The sequence below is a fragment of the Carlito syrichta genome, unplaced genomic scaffold (assembly GCF_000164805.1).
Source record: "Carlito syrichta isolate Samal-C Ts95f unplaced genomic scaffold, Tarsius_syrichta-2.0.1 Scaffold311662, whole genome shotgun sequence".
In the NCBI taxonomy this organism is placed as follows: Eukaryota; Metazoa; Chordata; class Mammalia; order Primates; family Tarsiidae; genus Carlito; species Carlito syrichta.
This window is the reverse complement of record NW_007255758.1, coordinates 130,608-144,790: the sequence shown is the minus strand read 5'-3', so window position 1 is coordinate 144,790 and position 14,183 is coordinate 130,608. Positions and strand designations below refer to the sequence as shown.

Genomic DNA, 14,183 nt, shown 5'->3' with positions numbered 1-14,183 from the left:
GCTGGTGAGATCTCGGGAGCCACCTCTGCCAGGGTGTGGACGTTCTGTCCTCTTGCATCTATGTCAGCCCTGGATTTAAGCCCCAGCTCTGCCACAGACAAGCCATTAGCCCCCTTTCCACTTGGAGTCTCAGTATATGTGTCTGTAAAATGGGTTTCGACCCAGGCTCTTTATTCCATGAAATACAATAACCAGAATGGGCAATACATTTTGTTTCTTGGTTTGTTTGTTTTCTTGAGTCAGAGTCTCCCTCTGTCACTGAGGCTGGAGGGCAGTGGCACACTCACAGCTACCACAGTCTCAACCTCCTGGGATCAGACAATCCTTCCCCCTCAGCCTCCCAAGTAGCTGAGACTACAGGCACATGGCTAGTTTTGGGGGCATTTTTTTGTGGAGACGAGTTCTCGCTGTATTTCCCAGGCTAGTCTCAAACTCTTGGGCCCAAGCAATCCTCCTACCTTGGCCTCCCAAAGTGCTGGGATTACAGGCGTGAACCACCATGCCCAGCCTTCGTTTCCTTTCTTACATCAGCTCCATTCAATTGAGAGAGGCTGTGGGGGGTGGTTAAACCATAGAAAGCTTCTCTCTCAGTTGGTAACAGCACTGCTGCAAGCCTCCTAGGTCCTCACGCCTTGCCCAGCTACCTTGGCCCTTCTCCCAGGGTCTGAGGTCTGCCTGTGATCCAGCACCTGAAGTGTTAATGCCTGGCACAGCGGGGAAGCCCCGGTCCTGCTCTGTGTCAGTCCTTAGTGCCTGGTTCCTCCACTGTCTCTCTCCTTGGCAGCCAGCCACAAAGCCACACTCGTGTCCAGCAGCGCAGCAGTGGTCAGTGCTCCCATACCAGGACAGTCAGCAGGCAGCCCCGCTGCTCTCAGCTGGGCTCTGCATGCGTCTGGGGTCGGCTGGCAGTTGGCTGACCCACTTGACCCCGGCTAGAGCAGTAAGGGTGCATCCTGTGTGTCCCTCATCCTCCCACAGGCCAGCCACGCGTGTGGTCACAGTGATGGTAGAGGTGCAAGGTGTGAGCCCTCCTGCCCTGTGTATTCCCGTATCAAGCCTCCGTTGACCTTGTGTGGCCAGAATCCCACTGGCCAAAGTAAGGCCTGTGACTGAATCCAGAGTCACCTGTGCTGGCCTGGCAGTCAGATAGGGACATGGGGATGTGGAGCCATGTGCCACCCACAACACCACCCCTACTGACCTGGGCAGGTAGCTTGAATATCACCTTGGAGTCCTGCGTTGAGAATGATTCTGAGCCGGCCTCTTGTTCAGCAGCAGATATGTTCTGATTGATTAGTGATGTCTGCCACAGGCACAGATGTGGGGGTGAACATGCTCTCTTGGTTTGGCAGCACAGCACATCTCTTCTCCCCTCTCCCAGCCCAGGCCTGAGTGGAGGGTCAGGGGTGGTCTGACCTTCTGTCTCTTGGTCTTTGTCCTCCTGCCCAGTGTTGGGCAGCGTCAGCTCGTGTGTCTGGCCCGGGCCCTGCTGAGGAAGACCAAGATCCTCGTGCTGGATGAGGCCACAGCGGCCGTGGACCTGGAGACAGATGACCTCATCCAGTCTACCATCCGGACGCAGTTTGACGACTGCACTGTGCTGACCATCGCCCACCGGCTCAACACCATCATGGACTACACAAGGTGATACCTGGCCTGAGTTCACTGACTCACTCCTTCACTCATTCGTTCATTAGTTCAGCACCATCCTTATGCCACGCCACAGTCCCGGGGTGGGGGTCCTCTCCCTCCCGGGTGGTACCAGGTAGTTCTGGCATCACCAACCATTCATCCCATCAACCTGTCTTCATGGCACACTGACCTCGTTCCCAGGACTGCTCTAGGCTCTGGGGGCCCGACAGGATGCTGTCGGACCAGGTCCTGCCTCAGAAGCCAAGCGGCTTAGCTGGGGAAGAGACAGCAGACAGAGCAACAGATCAGTGTGCCCCCAGAGGGCAGGAAGTGCTGGGGGGAAACGTAACAAGGGGACAGGACACTGACAGGTGGGGCCTGTGCATCCCTTGGGCATGGCAGGTGTCAGTGCCTGGGCCTGCCAAAGTCATCATGTGGCCCTGGTGACAGGGTTGGGGGACTTGAATTTGACATGGGTAGTCAGGGAAGGCCTCCCTGAGGAGGTGACATTTGAGCTGAGACCTGCATAATAAGAAAGAATCGGCCACAGGAAGATCCAGGACAGGGATCAGCAACCTTTTTCTGTGACGAGCCAGAATATTTGCGGACCATGGGGTCTCTGATGTTATAGCTTGAAAGCAGTCATAGGTAATATACAAATGAATGAGCATGGCTGTGTTCTAATAAAACTTTATTCATAGCTGGATGTGGTGGCTTATGCCTGTAACGAGGATTGCCTGAGCCCAGGGGTTCAAGATCACTCTGGACAACTTGGCGAGACCTCATCTCTACAATAAGTCATAAAATTAGCCGGGCATGGTGGCACACCATGTAGTTCCAACTTCTTGGAAGGCTGAGGGGAAAGGATCGCCTGAGCCCAGCGGGTCGAGGCTGCGGTAGCCATGAGCGAGCCACTGCACTCCGGCCTGGGAGACAGAGTGGGACTCTGACTCAAAACAAAAAATGTATTCATAAAAACAAGCGGTGGGCCAGCTTTGGCCTGAAGGCCAACAGTTTGCCAACCTTCAATCTAAAGGAAGAAGGCACAGCCACGTGTAAATGCCCAGTGATGGGAACGCCCTTACTGAGTGTGAAGGCTAGCAAGAGGCCACTGTGTCTGGAGGCTGGAATGGCGGGGACAGTGGTAGGAGATGACGCCAGAAAGGTAGGCAGCGGCTGGGTCTGAGAGCACAACGTCTGGGACTTTTCCGGAGGTCACTGTAAAGCCGCTGGAAGGATTTAAGCAAGGAAGTGACATGATGTGCTTAAATCACTAAGCACACCTGCTGTGTGACAGGCGCTTTTTTGGTGCTTTGTGTGTGTGTGTGTCAGCGTCAGAGTCTCACTCTGTCACCCAGGCTGGAGTAAAGTGGCACGCTCACGGCCACGGCATCCTCTATCTGCTGGGAGCGATCCTTCTGCCTCAGCCTTCCAAGTAGCTGCAATTGCAGGCATGCGCCATCATACCCAGCTAATTTTGTTTGATTTATTGTAGAGACGAGGTCTCGCCAAGTTGCCCAGGCTGATCTCGAACCCATGGGCTCAGGCAATCCTCTCATCTTGGCCTCCCAAAAGTGCTGGGATTACAGGCTTGAGCCACCGTGCCTGGCCAGTGTTGGCGCTTTTGAGATCCCAGGGGACACAGAAACAAGGACCTAGATTACTTGATGTCAGCAAACTGTGGCCCACAGGCCAAATCCAGTCCCCTGCTTGATTTTATGAATAAAGTTTTATTGGTCCACAGCCATGCCTGTTCATTTTCCTATTGTTTCTGACTGTGTTCACACTAAAAATACAGCAGAAATGAGTCGTTATAAAGAAGAACCTAGAAGATGTGCTGACCCCCTTTGTAGACTATGGTAAAACCCTTGTATTTTATTCTAAGTGTAATGGAACAATGAATGTGAACAGTTGACACTCTTGTCATTGTTACTGTTCCCACCATTGTTGAGGTGGGTAGCTATTAAGGAGGTAGCCTCAAGGAGTTTGACATGGAATAGACATAGGATTGAGGGCGGGCAACTAGCTGGAAGGCTCCTGCCGTGGCTCTGGCAGAAGATGTCAGGGGCCTGGCCCAAAGCAATGGCTTGCCCAAGTGGGTCCAGGGGGCACAAGCTGCCAACCCCTTTCCTGCCCCTCATGTTTGTATCCCCTCCCACTGTAGGGTGATCGTCCTAGACAAAGGAGAAATCCGAGAGTGTGGGTCCCCCTCCGAACTCCTGCAGCAGAGAGGTCTCTTCTACAGCATGGCCAAAGATGCTGGCTTGGTGTGAACCCTGCTGCTGGCATGTCTGGTCAGAACTGCAAGGCCAACATGCCAGTGTCCAGGGATGAATCAGGAGCCTTGGTAAGTCAAGCCTCTCCTACCAAAACCAAAAAAAGAGGAAAACCAAATCCAGAAACCCAAAACACACCCAGAGCAGCTGCCACCGTCCAGCCCTCTCACCCGGAGTAGGCTGTGAAAACCCAGGAAAGGCACGGAAAGGCATCCTGCTTGGGGCAGGCACACCCTGCCTCGGGAATCCTAAGGAGACGCACACCCAGCCCCACGCCCCTGGGAGTGAAGCGTGCGCTCCTGGTGCCCCACACAGAGGAGCTTTGAAAGCAGCCTGACTCCTGGGGAACTGATTGTGTAGAACATGCTAGCCACCAAATCCTGCCAACTGCCTCCAACTCTCCAGTGAAGTCTGTGATTCTGGGTCCTCGCGACGTTCCTGGCCCCGCCAGCTCTTCCCATCGCCTCCCACCTCCTCGTCGGGTTCTACCCAGGATGCAGCCTTTCTTGAGGCTGCAGTTTTGAGATGAACATCATTCTTGCCCGTGGGCAGCATACCAGGGGCCTGGGTGCTCATCCTTCCTACGTCTGGTCTTCCAGGCACTCAGTTGCTGGGAACCGACACCCCAGTGCTGCCTCCACCAGTGCTTGCGCCAGAGGTCTGAGGCGGCCTGTGCACCCCCGCTCCTGTCCTCCTCGAAGGACTTGGTTGCACTGACAGATGACCCCGACCTGGAACTCCAGAGCCAGGGATGGTCGACGGGGCTGACTGCAGCTGGGCTCCCCATCCCCACCATCCAGCCTTCCTTTCCTTCCTGCCTCTTTTCTTTGCTCCTCTCGGTACCTGAAAGAGACACAGGTCCCAAAATACAGAGCATGAGGTCCCTCCCAAGTACTACTGGTCGGTACCAAGAGTTCCCCCAGAGCTTCTCATTTTCGATTCTAATTTCTCGCCCCTGGCATCTGGTTAGCCACCAGGGGGGCAGCAGTGTGGGGACCCTGAGATTTCGTTCCTGATTCCCTTCCAGGACAAGAACCCACTCTTGAATATCAATGATTTTTTTTTCTTTAAATACTGCTCCAATGAGAAAACCAGTCTCGAGACTTTGGTTTCGTGGGCGGAAAAGCATTGGATCAGGGAGCAGCCTTCCCAGGGGACAGCCAAAAGCCGGCCTGTTTGTGGCCGCTGGTCCCCGAGCTCCTGGAAGAAACAGAGAAGCGGAGGCCTTCCAAGCCTGTCCTGCAAATGTCTCGGCTGGGGCCCAAGTGACATCCTGAAGGTGGCGGGAGCCGCGGCTGCCCCAGGCTCATCCTTGCCATGAATTACGTTGCTGACTTCAAACCCAGAGAGCATCTTTCTTTTAGGTGAAAATATATATTTATTTTTTTGTAAGTTATACCATTCTTTCACGTTAGATAAACCACGTTTTTCTTGGAGATCTTTTTGTAATGACTTACACTGGAAACGTGAACATTTGCAGTAAAAAAAAATATTTTATTTCTTTCTAAACGACTGTTCCATTTTCTTTGGGGCGTGGAGTTCCTGCAGTCTTTAATGGGTCAGGGTGTGGCATCTTCCTATCTGCTTCTGGTCTTTCCTTCTGGCCAACTTGTCATCTCTAGTGGGAGCCATTGTCAGAGACAGAAAGTCTAGAGGTCAGACATTGAGTGGGGATTGGGGGGTGGACAGCGCAGACAGAGTCCAGGCTTCAGGGTTGGACAGACCTGGGCTTGAGTCCTGCTTTCGCCATTTGCTGGTCGTGTGACCCTAGGAGAGTCGTGTGGCCTCTGTGCCTCAGTTTCTTGGTCTGTAAAACAAGGCTGGTACTGCCTACCTCATGGGATTGTTATGAAGTTGAGCAGTGACGTGTGTGATACACAAAGCCTAGGTCAGGCTCTTAGACACAGGTGAGGCAAAAATCGCACATGGCCAGATTGACACTTAAAAAGTCTCTCTGTGTTAGGATAGGTGAGGCTGTCCAGCAGTAACCAACAGCCAAAGACTCTTGGGAAATGAATACAAGAGTTTATTTCTTGCTCATACAATTGTGTGTGTGTGTGTGTGTGTGTGTGTGTGTGTGTGTGTGTGTGTGTGTGTGTTTTATTAGAGATGAGGTCTTGCTGTGTTGCCTAGTCTCTAATTCCTGGGCTCAAGTGATCCTCCCGCCTCAGCCTCCCAAAGTGCTGGGATTACAGACATGAGCCCCTCTGCCTGGCCACGTATACAATTCTTGATGAGGGTCAGATGCCTTTCCAGGTATTCGCCTTCCATGTAGTGGCTGATCCTGACTTGTGGTTTTACGACATCGCCTCTCCAGGGCTGGCTTCCAGGTTCACACAACAGGGAAAGGGAAGGTGGATGACTGGCACCCCCTCTTTATCTCAGACCTGGAGCGACACAGGCAGTCCCACTTGCAGCCCATGGGCCCAGGAGAGTCACATGACCCCAGCCAAGCCATAGAGGAAGGTGGGAATGCAGGGCTGTCTGTGGGAGAGTATTTCTCCCCATTCTAATGGATGTGGTTTCCAGGTTTTGGACAGTGGGGCAGTTTGGTTTCCGACTCTGGATTGGGTGAGTCTGGGTAGCGAGGAATGCCTTATTGGGGAGCACATGGTTCTGCCACACCTGAGACCACATGCCAAGTGGTGCAGATGGAACGTTCTAGCACTGCCGGTTTTCCCTCAAGCATTGCTGTCCCTTGATTTAAATCCTTGGCCTGCATCGGGGACCTTGGCATATGAAGGTGCCCAGGTAAAAGCTGGTGAGGTCACAACCACTGGAATTAGCTGTGTTTGGATCTGCTGGTGGGGGTCTTAATTCAGATGTGAGATGTGCTTCTGTGTCAGAGCATGGCCCTAAGGATTAAAATCCCAGGTCAGATCCTAAGCAGGTCTGGAGGCTTCTGCCTGGTTGGCATCTGTGGGTGTGTCTTGGGGTGGGGCAGCTGGGTGCTCTGGTGAATCCAGGGTTCACGTGTAACCTGCTTGATGAAGAGGTGGCATCGGCCCCCCTCCAGCTAGCTGCTGCGGCACCGGGGAAGGAAGTTTTGTTGTGCCTCTATTCTGTGTCGGCCCTGGGCTCAGCCTTTGCAAAGCTCTTCTCATGGGAAGGGTCCCCCCAGGCTGGAGAGGAGTGAGAAGCCAGGCTAGTGCTCTCCAGGGTCGGGCTGCTCAGCCGTTTTCACCCCCACCCCCCACACTCCCCTGCCAGACCTGCAGCAGATTCGGTGACTTTCTGCAAAGCATTCAGAACCTGACCACTCCAGGCTGCCACCACGCTGGTCCCAGCCACCGCCCTCCCTCCCACATCCTCACACGGCACTGTCCCCCTGGGCCCATACTCTGCTTCCTGGCATGTTCTGAGAGCTGGTGGCCCTGAAGCAAGCCCAGCGGGGGTGACCAGATGCACAGCAGCCTTGGCCTGTGATCCTGCAGGGAGGCCTAGTGGCGGCTCAGCTCCCAACTGAGAAGTAACAGGCTACACCCGGCACCTTCCCCTCAAACACAGACATGCCCCATGTGATGACTTGGCCCTTGGCATCAGACCCAGGAGCCATTCCCCACTCTGCCACAGTGACCTTGGCACACTATGGCAACTGCCCAAGCCTCAGTTTCCTCACCTGCAAAATGGAACAAATGGAACTGGTTGTAGGTAGTAATAGTGGGCCCAGGGCTTTGCCAGCATGGGGGCGGCAGGCGAAAGCTGGGACCCATCCCATTTTGAAGACACCCAGAGGAGGCAGAAGCTGCAGTTCCATCTAGATTTAGATTACTCTGGACTGAGGGGGGGAAGTCACAGGCCCCCTGTCGGGATGGGCCATCAGGATGACCCTGAGGTCTGGTGGGTGGAGCCGGCCCTGTGTCCTGGGGAGCAGGTGGCAGCCTCAGGCCCCTCCTGACACCAACACTGCCACTGCGCCCAAGTATTGGCGGATTATCAATGGCCATGGGGCATGTGAGCCGGAGATTCTCAGCTAGGGCGATTCTGACCCCCTGGGAGCACATAGCAGTGTCTGAGATCCTTTTTTTTCTTGAGATGAGATCTCATTGTCATCCATGCTGGAGTGCAGTGGCACTATCCTGACTTACTGCAGCCCTGATCTCCTGGGCTCAGACGATTCTCCCACCTCAGCCTCCTGAGTAGCTGAGATTACAGGCGTGTGTCACCATGCCTGGCTAGTTTTTTTTCTTTTCCTTTTTCTCTTTCTCTCTCTCTTTTTCTTTCTTTTTTCTCTCTTTCTCTTTCCCTTTCTCTCTCTCTCTCTCTCTCCCTTTTTTTCAGATGAGGTCTTGCTATATTGCCCAGGCTGGTCTTGAATTCTGTTACTCAAACAGTCCTCCTTCCTTGGTCTCCCAAAGTGCTGGGGTTACAGGCATGAGCCACTGCACCTGGCCAGACTTGTGGCTTTCAACAGCATCTATAATGGAAAAGTGAACAGGAACTCTGGGTGTTCCTATGGCTGTGGGGACTCCCCCACGAACCTGGAACTTGGGGTCTTCTGACAACATGTAAGAAAAGCACCAAGTCCTGGTCAGTCCTCCCAGTGGGGCTGAGAAGTCCCACCTCTGTGTTCAGTTTTGTGGACTAAACTTGCACACTGGACTTGCTCATACCCAGAGAGGCCCCATTCTTGGCATGAGGGGACCTAGCTGGTGTGTCCTTGGAGCTCATGTCAGGGTGGAGGAGCAGCAGGAGGGGTGGGGCATAGTTCTCAAATCCTGGCTGCACACTGCAATCACATGGGGAGCTTTAAAAGCACAAACCAAAGTGAGGATGGGCTTGGTGGCCTCATGCCTGTAATCCCAGCACTTTGAGAGGTCAAGGTGTGAAGATCGCTTAAGCCCAGGAGTTTGAGACCAGCATGGTCAATAAAGCAAGACTCCTGTCTTTACAAAATAAAAATGAACTGAGTGCAGTGACATGCGCTTGTATTCCCAGCTACTCAGGAGGCTAGTCAGGAGGACTTGAACCCAGGGGGCTGAGGCTGTAGTGAGCCACAATCGTGCCATTGCACTCTAGCCTGGATGATGGAGTGAGATCCTGTCTCTTACGGGGGAAACATATACACACACACCCCAAATGAACCTGGGGTTGCTGGGGGTGGGAGGGAGGTGGGCGTGGTTACAAGATGGGAACATGAGGGTCCCTGTGGGGCTGGTACCACTCTGTGTCCTCACTGTGGGGCGGATGCACGCATCTACACATGTGATGAAACTGCACAGAACTGCACATACACACAAGCCAAATGGGAAATCTGAGCAAGACTGATATATTGTATCAATGTCCCCGTCTTGGGTGTTATTGTCCTAGAGTTTTGCAAGATGTTACCATTGTGAGAAGTGAGGGAAGGTTACACGGATCTCTCTGTGTTACTATTTCTTACATGTGCTTGTGGGTCTAGGATGGTCCCCTAGTAAAAGGGTTAATTTGTAAGACATCCACACACCTGCCATCCCCAGCCCCAGAGATTCGGATTTAATAGGTCTGGGCAGAGCCTGCACGTGGTTGTCTTCAGGCTCCCCAGGTGAGTCCAGGAGGCAGCTGGGGCTGAGAGCCGCCTCATCATTGGCTCCAGGGTGGACAGAGCAACTTGGGCTGGCCTGGGTCTGTGGTCATCATCAGCCATTTTCCTCCCAGACAGCAGAAGGGTCTAGGCTCAATGTTGCATGGAGCCCCTGATGACCCCAGGTCACTTGCTTCTCCAGGGTGCTGCAGGCTGACCCAATGTGGGGGACCATTGCCAGCCGGGATCATACCAGGCCCGACTCCTGGGCCAACCTGTAGAACAAGCCCTTTTGGGCCAGCAGCTGAGCTGGGCTGCCACTCTCTGCCACCTGCCCCTCATTCATGACCAGCACCCTGCGGGTGAGAAGAAGACAGGGCAGCCCTCTAGACAATGGCCCAGGCTATCAGCAGCTCTGAGAGCCCAGCGTGCCTGCACTGAGGTTTTCTCCCGACCCTGACAGCAGGGTTGGAGCATCTGTTGGGCATGTGTCCCCAGCACCCGTCCCACTGGGCCAGTGTTTGGGGGCATCCCTCCCCTTCCAGCTGCATCCAGGGCCCTTCAGCTGTCCACCCTGTACCCTGTGTCCCAGGCCTGCATCTGCCCCCTCCCCCACCATGGTGGGGTTGCCCTGGAATCCTAATGGGGTTGGGAAGGGTCTTACCGGGCGCAGTCCATCACAGAGCGCAGGCGGTGGGCAATAAGCAGCACTGTGCACTGCGCAAACCAGCCCCCTAGGGCGGCCTGCATCTGCTGCTCAGTGCCCGGGTCCACGGCGGCCGTGGCCTCGTCCAGGATGAGGATCTGGGTTCTCCGGAGAAGGGCACGTGCCAGACACAGGAGCTGCTTCTGACCCACACTGGGAACAAGCGGGAATGTTAGGCCAGGGGCTGGTTTGCCTGCATGGCACGATATACGGGGCATGCCCTCCGATGGGCCCCTGTGATGGTGCAGAAGGAGGGAGGTGCCTATGTGTGCCTGTCCCCACATGGAGGGCCTGCGATCTGCCAGGTGGGTAGAAGTCCCTGCCCTGCCATCTTTGTGCAGGCCTGCTTTAGGCAAGTCGTTCAAACCCTTTGCAACTCGGTTTCCCTACCTGGGAAATGGCTGTCTTTTCTTTTCTTTTTTTAAGTGTTCTGTTCTATGGTCTTTACCATGTGCCAGACACACTCGAAGTGCATGTGTCTACATTGACTCAGTCCTCATAATGACCTCCCATGGCTCTCTTCTTTTGAGAGAGGAGGAAACAGATACAGAGAGGTTAAGCAGCTTGACTAAGGTCACAAAGTTAGAGGTAGATGCAGAATATGAATCCAGGTCCTCTGGCCCCAGAGTCTGTACTCCTAGCGGGGTCTTCCTCACAGAGTTGCGAAGATGAGATGGGGCATATAGCAGTGGTGTGCTTGTTGCAGAGTAAGCCCCTGGCATAAAGTATGTCCCCTAATTACAGGCAGGGAAGTTAAAGATCACGGTCCTGTGGCCATGAGACTTCTGACCCCGATGCAAACGGGCTCCGGGGGACCTGGCGTGGCTGGGGCTGCCTCCTGCCAGGTTCTGCTGCCTCTCCCAGTAAACCCTTCCACGAAGCAGTGTCCCTTCAGAGAACCAGAGCCTACCACGGTCCTGCAGGTATCGGGGTGCCTGTGCCTTCCCCCAGCCTCACTGTGTACAAGTCGGGTGACCCCGGACAAGTCTCAGGCCTCAGATCCCAACTCTGTGAAATTGGGTTGACAAGAGTGTGGCTCTGAGGATTAAGATGAATATTTCCTATACACCAGGCACTGTCTCCACAGCTTTGCACATATAACTCACTTCATCCTTGCACAGGTAGATAAGAGGTATTATTTCCATTTTACAGATGAGGAAACAGATGCAGGAGATTAACTTGCCCAAGGTCCTACAGCTGGTGAGTGGGGGAGCCTGGGCTTGAGACCCGGCAGTCTGGAGCCTGCATGTATGCTCACTCACCGAGCAACAGTGCCTGTGCCTCTCTAGCTGGAAACCATGGCCTCCCACAGGCCTCTCATGGGCCTCCCATGGTCCCTTCTAACACCCTCGAGGTCAGAGGGTTTAGGAATCCAGAATGTCTCCAGGTTTTTGTTTTTTGCTGTTTTGTTTTTTGAGACATGATCTCACTCTGTTGCTCAGGCTGGAGTACAGTGGCACCATCATGGCTCACCACAGCCTCAAACTCCTAGGCCCAAGAGATCGTCCCATCTGGGTGGCTTGTGAGACTCAAAGCTGAGATCACAGGTATATGCCACCATGCCTGGCTATTTTTTTTTAAAAATTTTTTGGTAGAGGTGGCGCCTTGCTGTATTGCCCAGGCTGATCTCCAACTCCTGAGCTCCAGCGATCCTCCTGCCTCAGCCTCCCAAAGTGCTGAGATTACAGGCATGAGCTCCTGTCCCTGGCCTGTCTCAGTTTTTTTAAAAGGCATGTACCTGCACAGCAGTATAATTCGCGATAGCCAGAAGGTAGAAACAACCCAGGTTATTTATCAACACATGACTGGAAAGCAAAATGTGGCCTATCCCTGTAGAGGAATCTTATTCAGACTTGAAAAGGAAGGACATCTGGACAGAGGCTACAACATGGATGAACCCTGAGAACATCATGCTAAGGACAGAAGGCCGTCACCAAAAGACAACTACTGTGTGAGCCTCAGAGGTATCTAGAATAGGCAAACTCAGAGACAAAAAGTGTCAGAGGCTGAAAAGAGGCCGTTTGGGTTACATTAGAAGAGTCATCTAGAAAAGTCTTAAAAACTCGTGTTCTTTTGTAGCTGATTTGGGCTAAACGTAAAAGTCACTTAAATTCAAAAGTAAACATTTTCTCCATCCCTCCACCCCCTCCCCCTCCTCTTCCAGCACAGCTTTGCCCGACTGTACTGGCCAGTCTTCTCTAGTAGCCATTGCTGGTGCTGAAGAACAGCTAGCCACAAGCCAGACCCACAGATGACGAGGAGAGTGTTCCAGGGCCAACAGGGGTGTGTCTGAAAGCCTGGTGCGAGCACTGCCCACCTCCCCTCCATCTTGTGAATACGAGGACATCAGACTGTTATGGGCCAGGCTCTGGGAATAGATGAAATTGGGTTGGTGAGAGTGTGACTCGGGGAATAGAAGATGAAACAATTTTGTTGGAAGACAAATTTTTTTTTTTGAGTCAGAGTCTCACTCTGTCACCCAGGCTGGCGTGCAATGGCATGCTCATGGCTACCACAGCCTCGACCTGCTGGACTCAGGCGATCCTTCCACCTCAGCCTTCCAAGTAGCTGGAACCACAGGCATGGAACCACCATAGAGACGAAGTCTCGGCCATGTTTCTCAGGCTGGTTTCAAACTCCTGAGCTCAGGCATTCCTCTCACCTCTGCCTCCCAAAATACTAGGATTATAGGTGTGAGTCACTGCACCTGGCTTAAAACAATTTAAAACTATCATTTTAAATGTTGTGATTTTCCTTTCCTTCCAAATGTTGCAACTGTCCGCCCCTTCCTCTAAAAAAAAAAAAAACCTATATGAGAACATATTGTAAATTCCAAAATGTTATCTAAAATGAGCATGGCCAGGAGACTGTCTTGTCAGTGGTCACATATTACAAGTTGTCAATATAAGTCTTGAATCATGATAACACTACATGTAGACTTCAAACTCTGGGTGGGCACAGGACTATGAATTTGGAGTATAAATACTGGAATGAATTTGTGTTGGTGGGGGTGGGCTTTTTGGCAGTAATGCTGACCCATCTCCCTATACCTTTGTTACAGAAATTAATCACCCCCTTTTCTCCCAGTCTCTTGATGGGATCCGGCCATAACAAAAGTCTAGTTGTGTTTGTCAGGGCCTGGGGGAAGGGGAAGTGCATATGAATATACCCAACCCTACTGAAATTGTACACTTAAAAAAGGTTGAGATGGTAAATCGTATGTGTATTTTTCCACACCTAACATTTTCTGGCCAGAGTGGTGGCTCACACCTATAATCCCAGTACTTTGGGAGGCTGAGGTGAAAGCATCACTTGAGCCCAGGAGTTCGAGACCATCCTGGGCAATGTAGAGTTGAGCCCAGGAATTCGAGACCAGCCTGGGCAATGTAGAGAACCCTATTGCTACAAAAAAAAGTTTAAAAAAAGTAGCCTGGCATGGTGGTGCGCACCTGTAGTCATGGCTACTTGAGAGGCTGAGGCCGAAGGATCGCCTGAACCCAGGAGATCGAGGCTGTGGTGAGCCAAGATTGTCACTGCACTCCAGCCTGGGTGACAGAGTGAGATTCTGACTCAAAAGAAAAAAAAACAGGATTATAAATAGCCTCATGTCTGTTGAGGTTGAGTCTGTCACCAAATAAATTTAGGAAGCTAATTTTTTGGGAAAAAAAGCTTGGTATTCAGAGACCATGTTAGAGTCTGGAATTGCAGCTAGGAGATGTGTGGTTATTAAATCAGAATGAGGTTGATCATCCTAGAGGGAGGCCCTTCCTGGAGGCCCCAGGGGAGAACCCGGCCATCCTCCACTCTCTCCCCACCTCTCCCAGGACCCGCCATGCAGGGGTGGCCCCACCTCAGGTCCTCGCCCCGGTCTGCACACTCGTACTGCAGCTGGCCGGGCAGACTGGCCACCAAGGCCTTGAGCTGCACGGTCTCCAAGGCCTCCCAGATGGCTTGGTCTGAGTGCTCCTGGAGCAGGTCCAAGTTCATCCGCAGGGAGCCGGGGAACAGCACGGGGTCCTGGCAGGAGGGACGGCGGTCAGCGCAGGGCCCCGCTGTGCCTCCCACC

At 53.1% G+C, this 14,183-nt stretch overlaps 2 protein-coding genes across 2 annotated transcripts in view; one reads left to right on the top strand and one right to left on the bottom strand.

The window, feature by feature from the left end:
- The window catches only part of ABCC1 (ATP binding cassette subfamily C member 1), a 103,052-nt gene extending 96,008 nt beyond the window's left edge, over positions 1-7,044 (top strand). The window contains exons 29-34 of the mRNA XM_021717985.1: positions 785-908; positions 1,382-1,644; positions 3,797-3,899; positions 4,508-4,747; positions 6,239-6,374; positions 6,875-7,044. Coding sequence (XP_021573660.1) covers positions 785-908; positions 1,382-1,644; positions 3,797-3,899; positions 4,508-4,747; positions 6,239-6,374; positions 6,875-7,044 — 1,036 coding nt within the window. The remainder of the gene's footprint in view (positions 1-784; positions 909-1,381; positions 1,645-3,796; positions 3,900-4,507; positions 4,748-6,238; positions 6,375-6,874) is intronic.
- Positions 7,045-9,658: 2,614 nt separating this feature from the next.
- The window catches only part of ABCC6 (ATP binding cassette subfamily C member 6), a 69,303-nt gene continuing 64,778 nt past the window's right edge, over positions 9,659-14,183 (bottom strand). Inside the window, exons 29-31 of the mRNA XM_008068912.1 lie at positions 13,968-14,134; positions 10,076-10,270; positions 9,659-9,767 (exon numbers count right to left, since the gene is read on the bottom strand). Coding sequence (XP_008067103.1) covers positions 9,659-9,767; positions 10,076-10,270; positions 13,968-14,134 — 471 coding nt within the window. The remainder of the gene's footprint in view (positions 9,768-10,075; positions 10,271-13,967; positions 14,135-14,183) is intronic.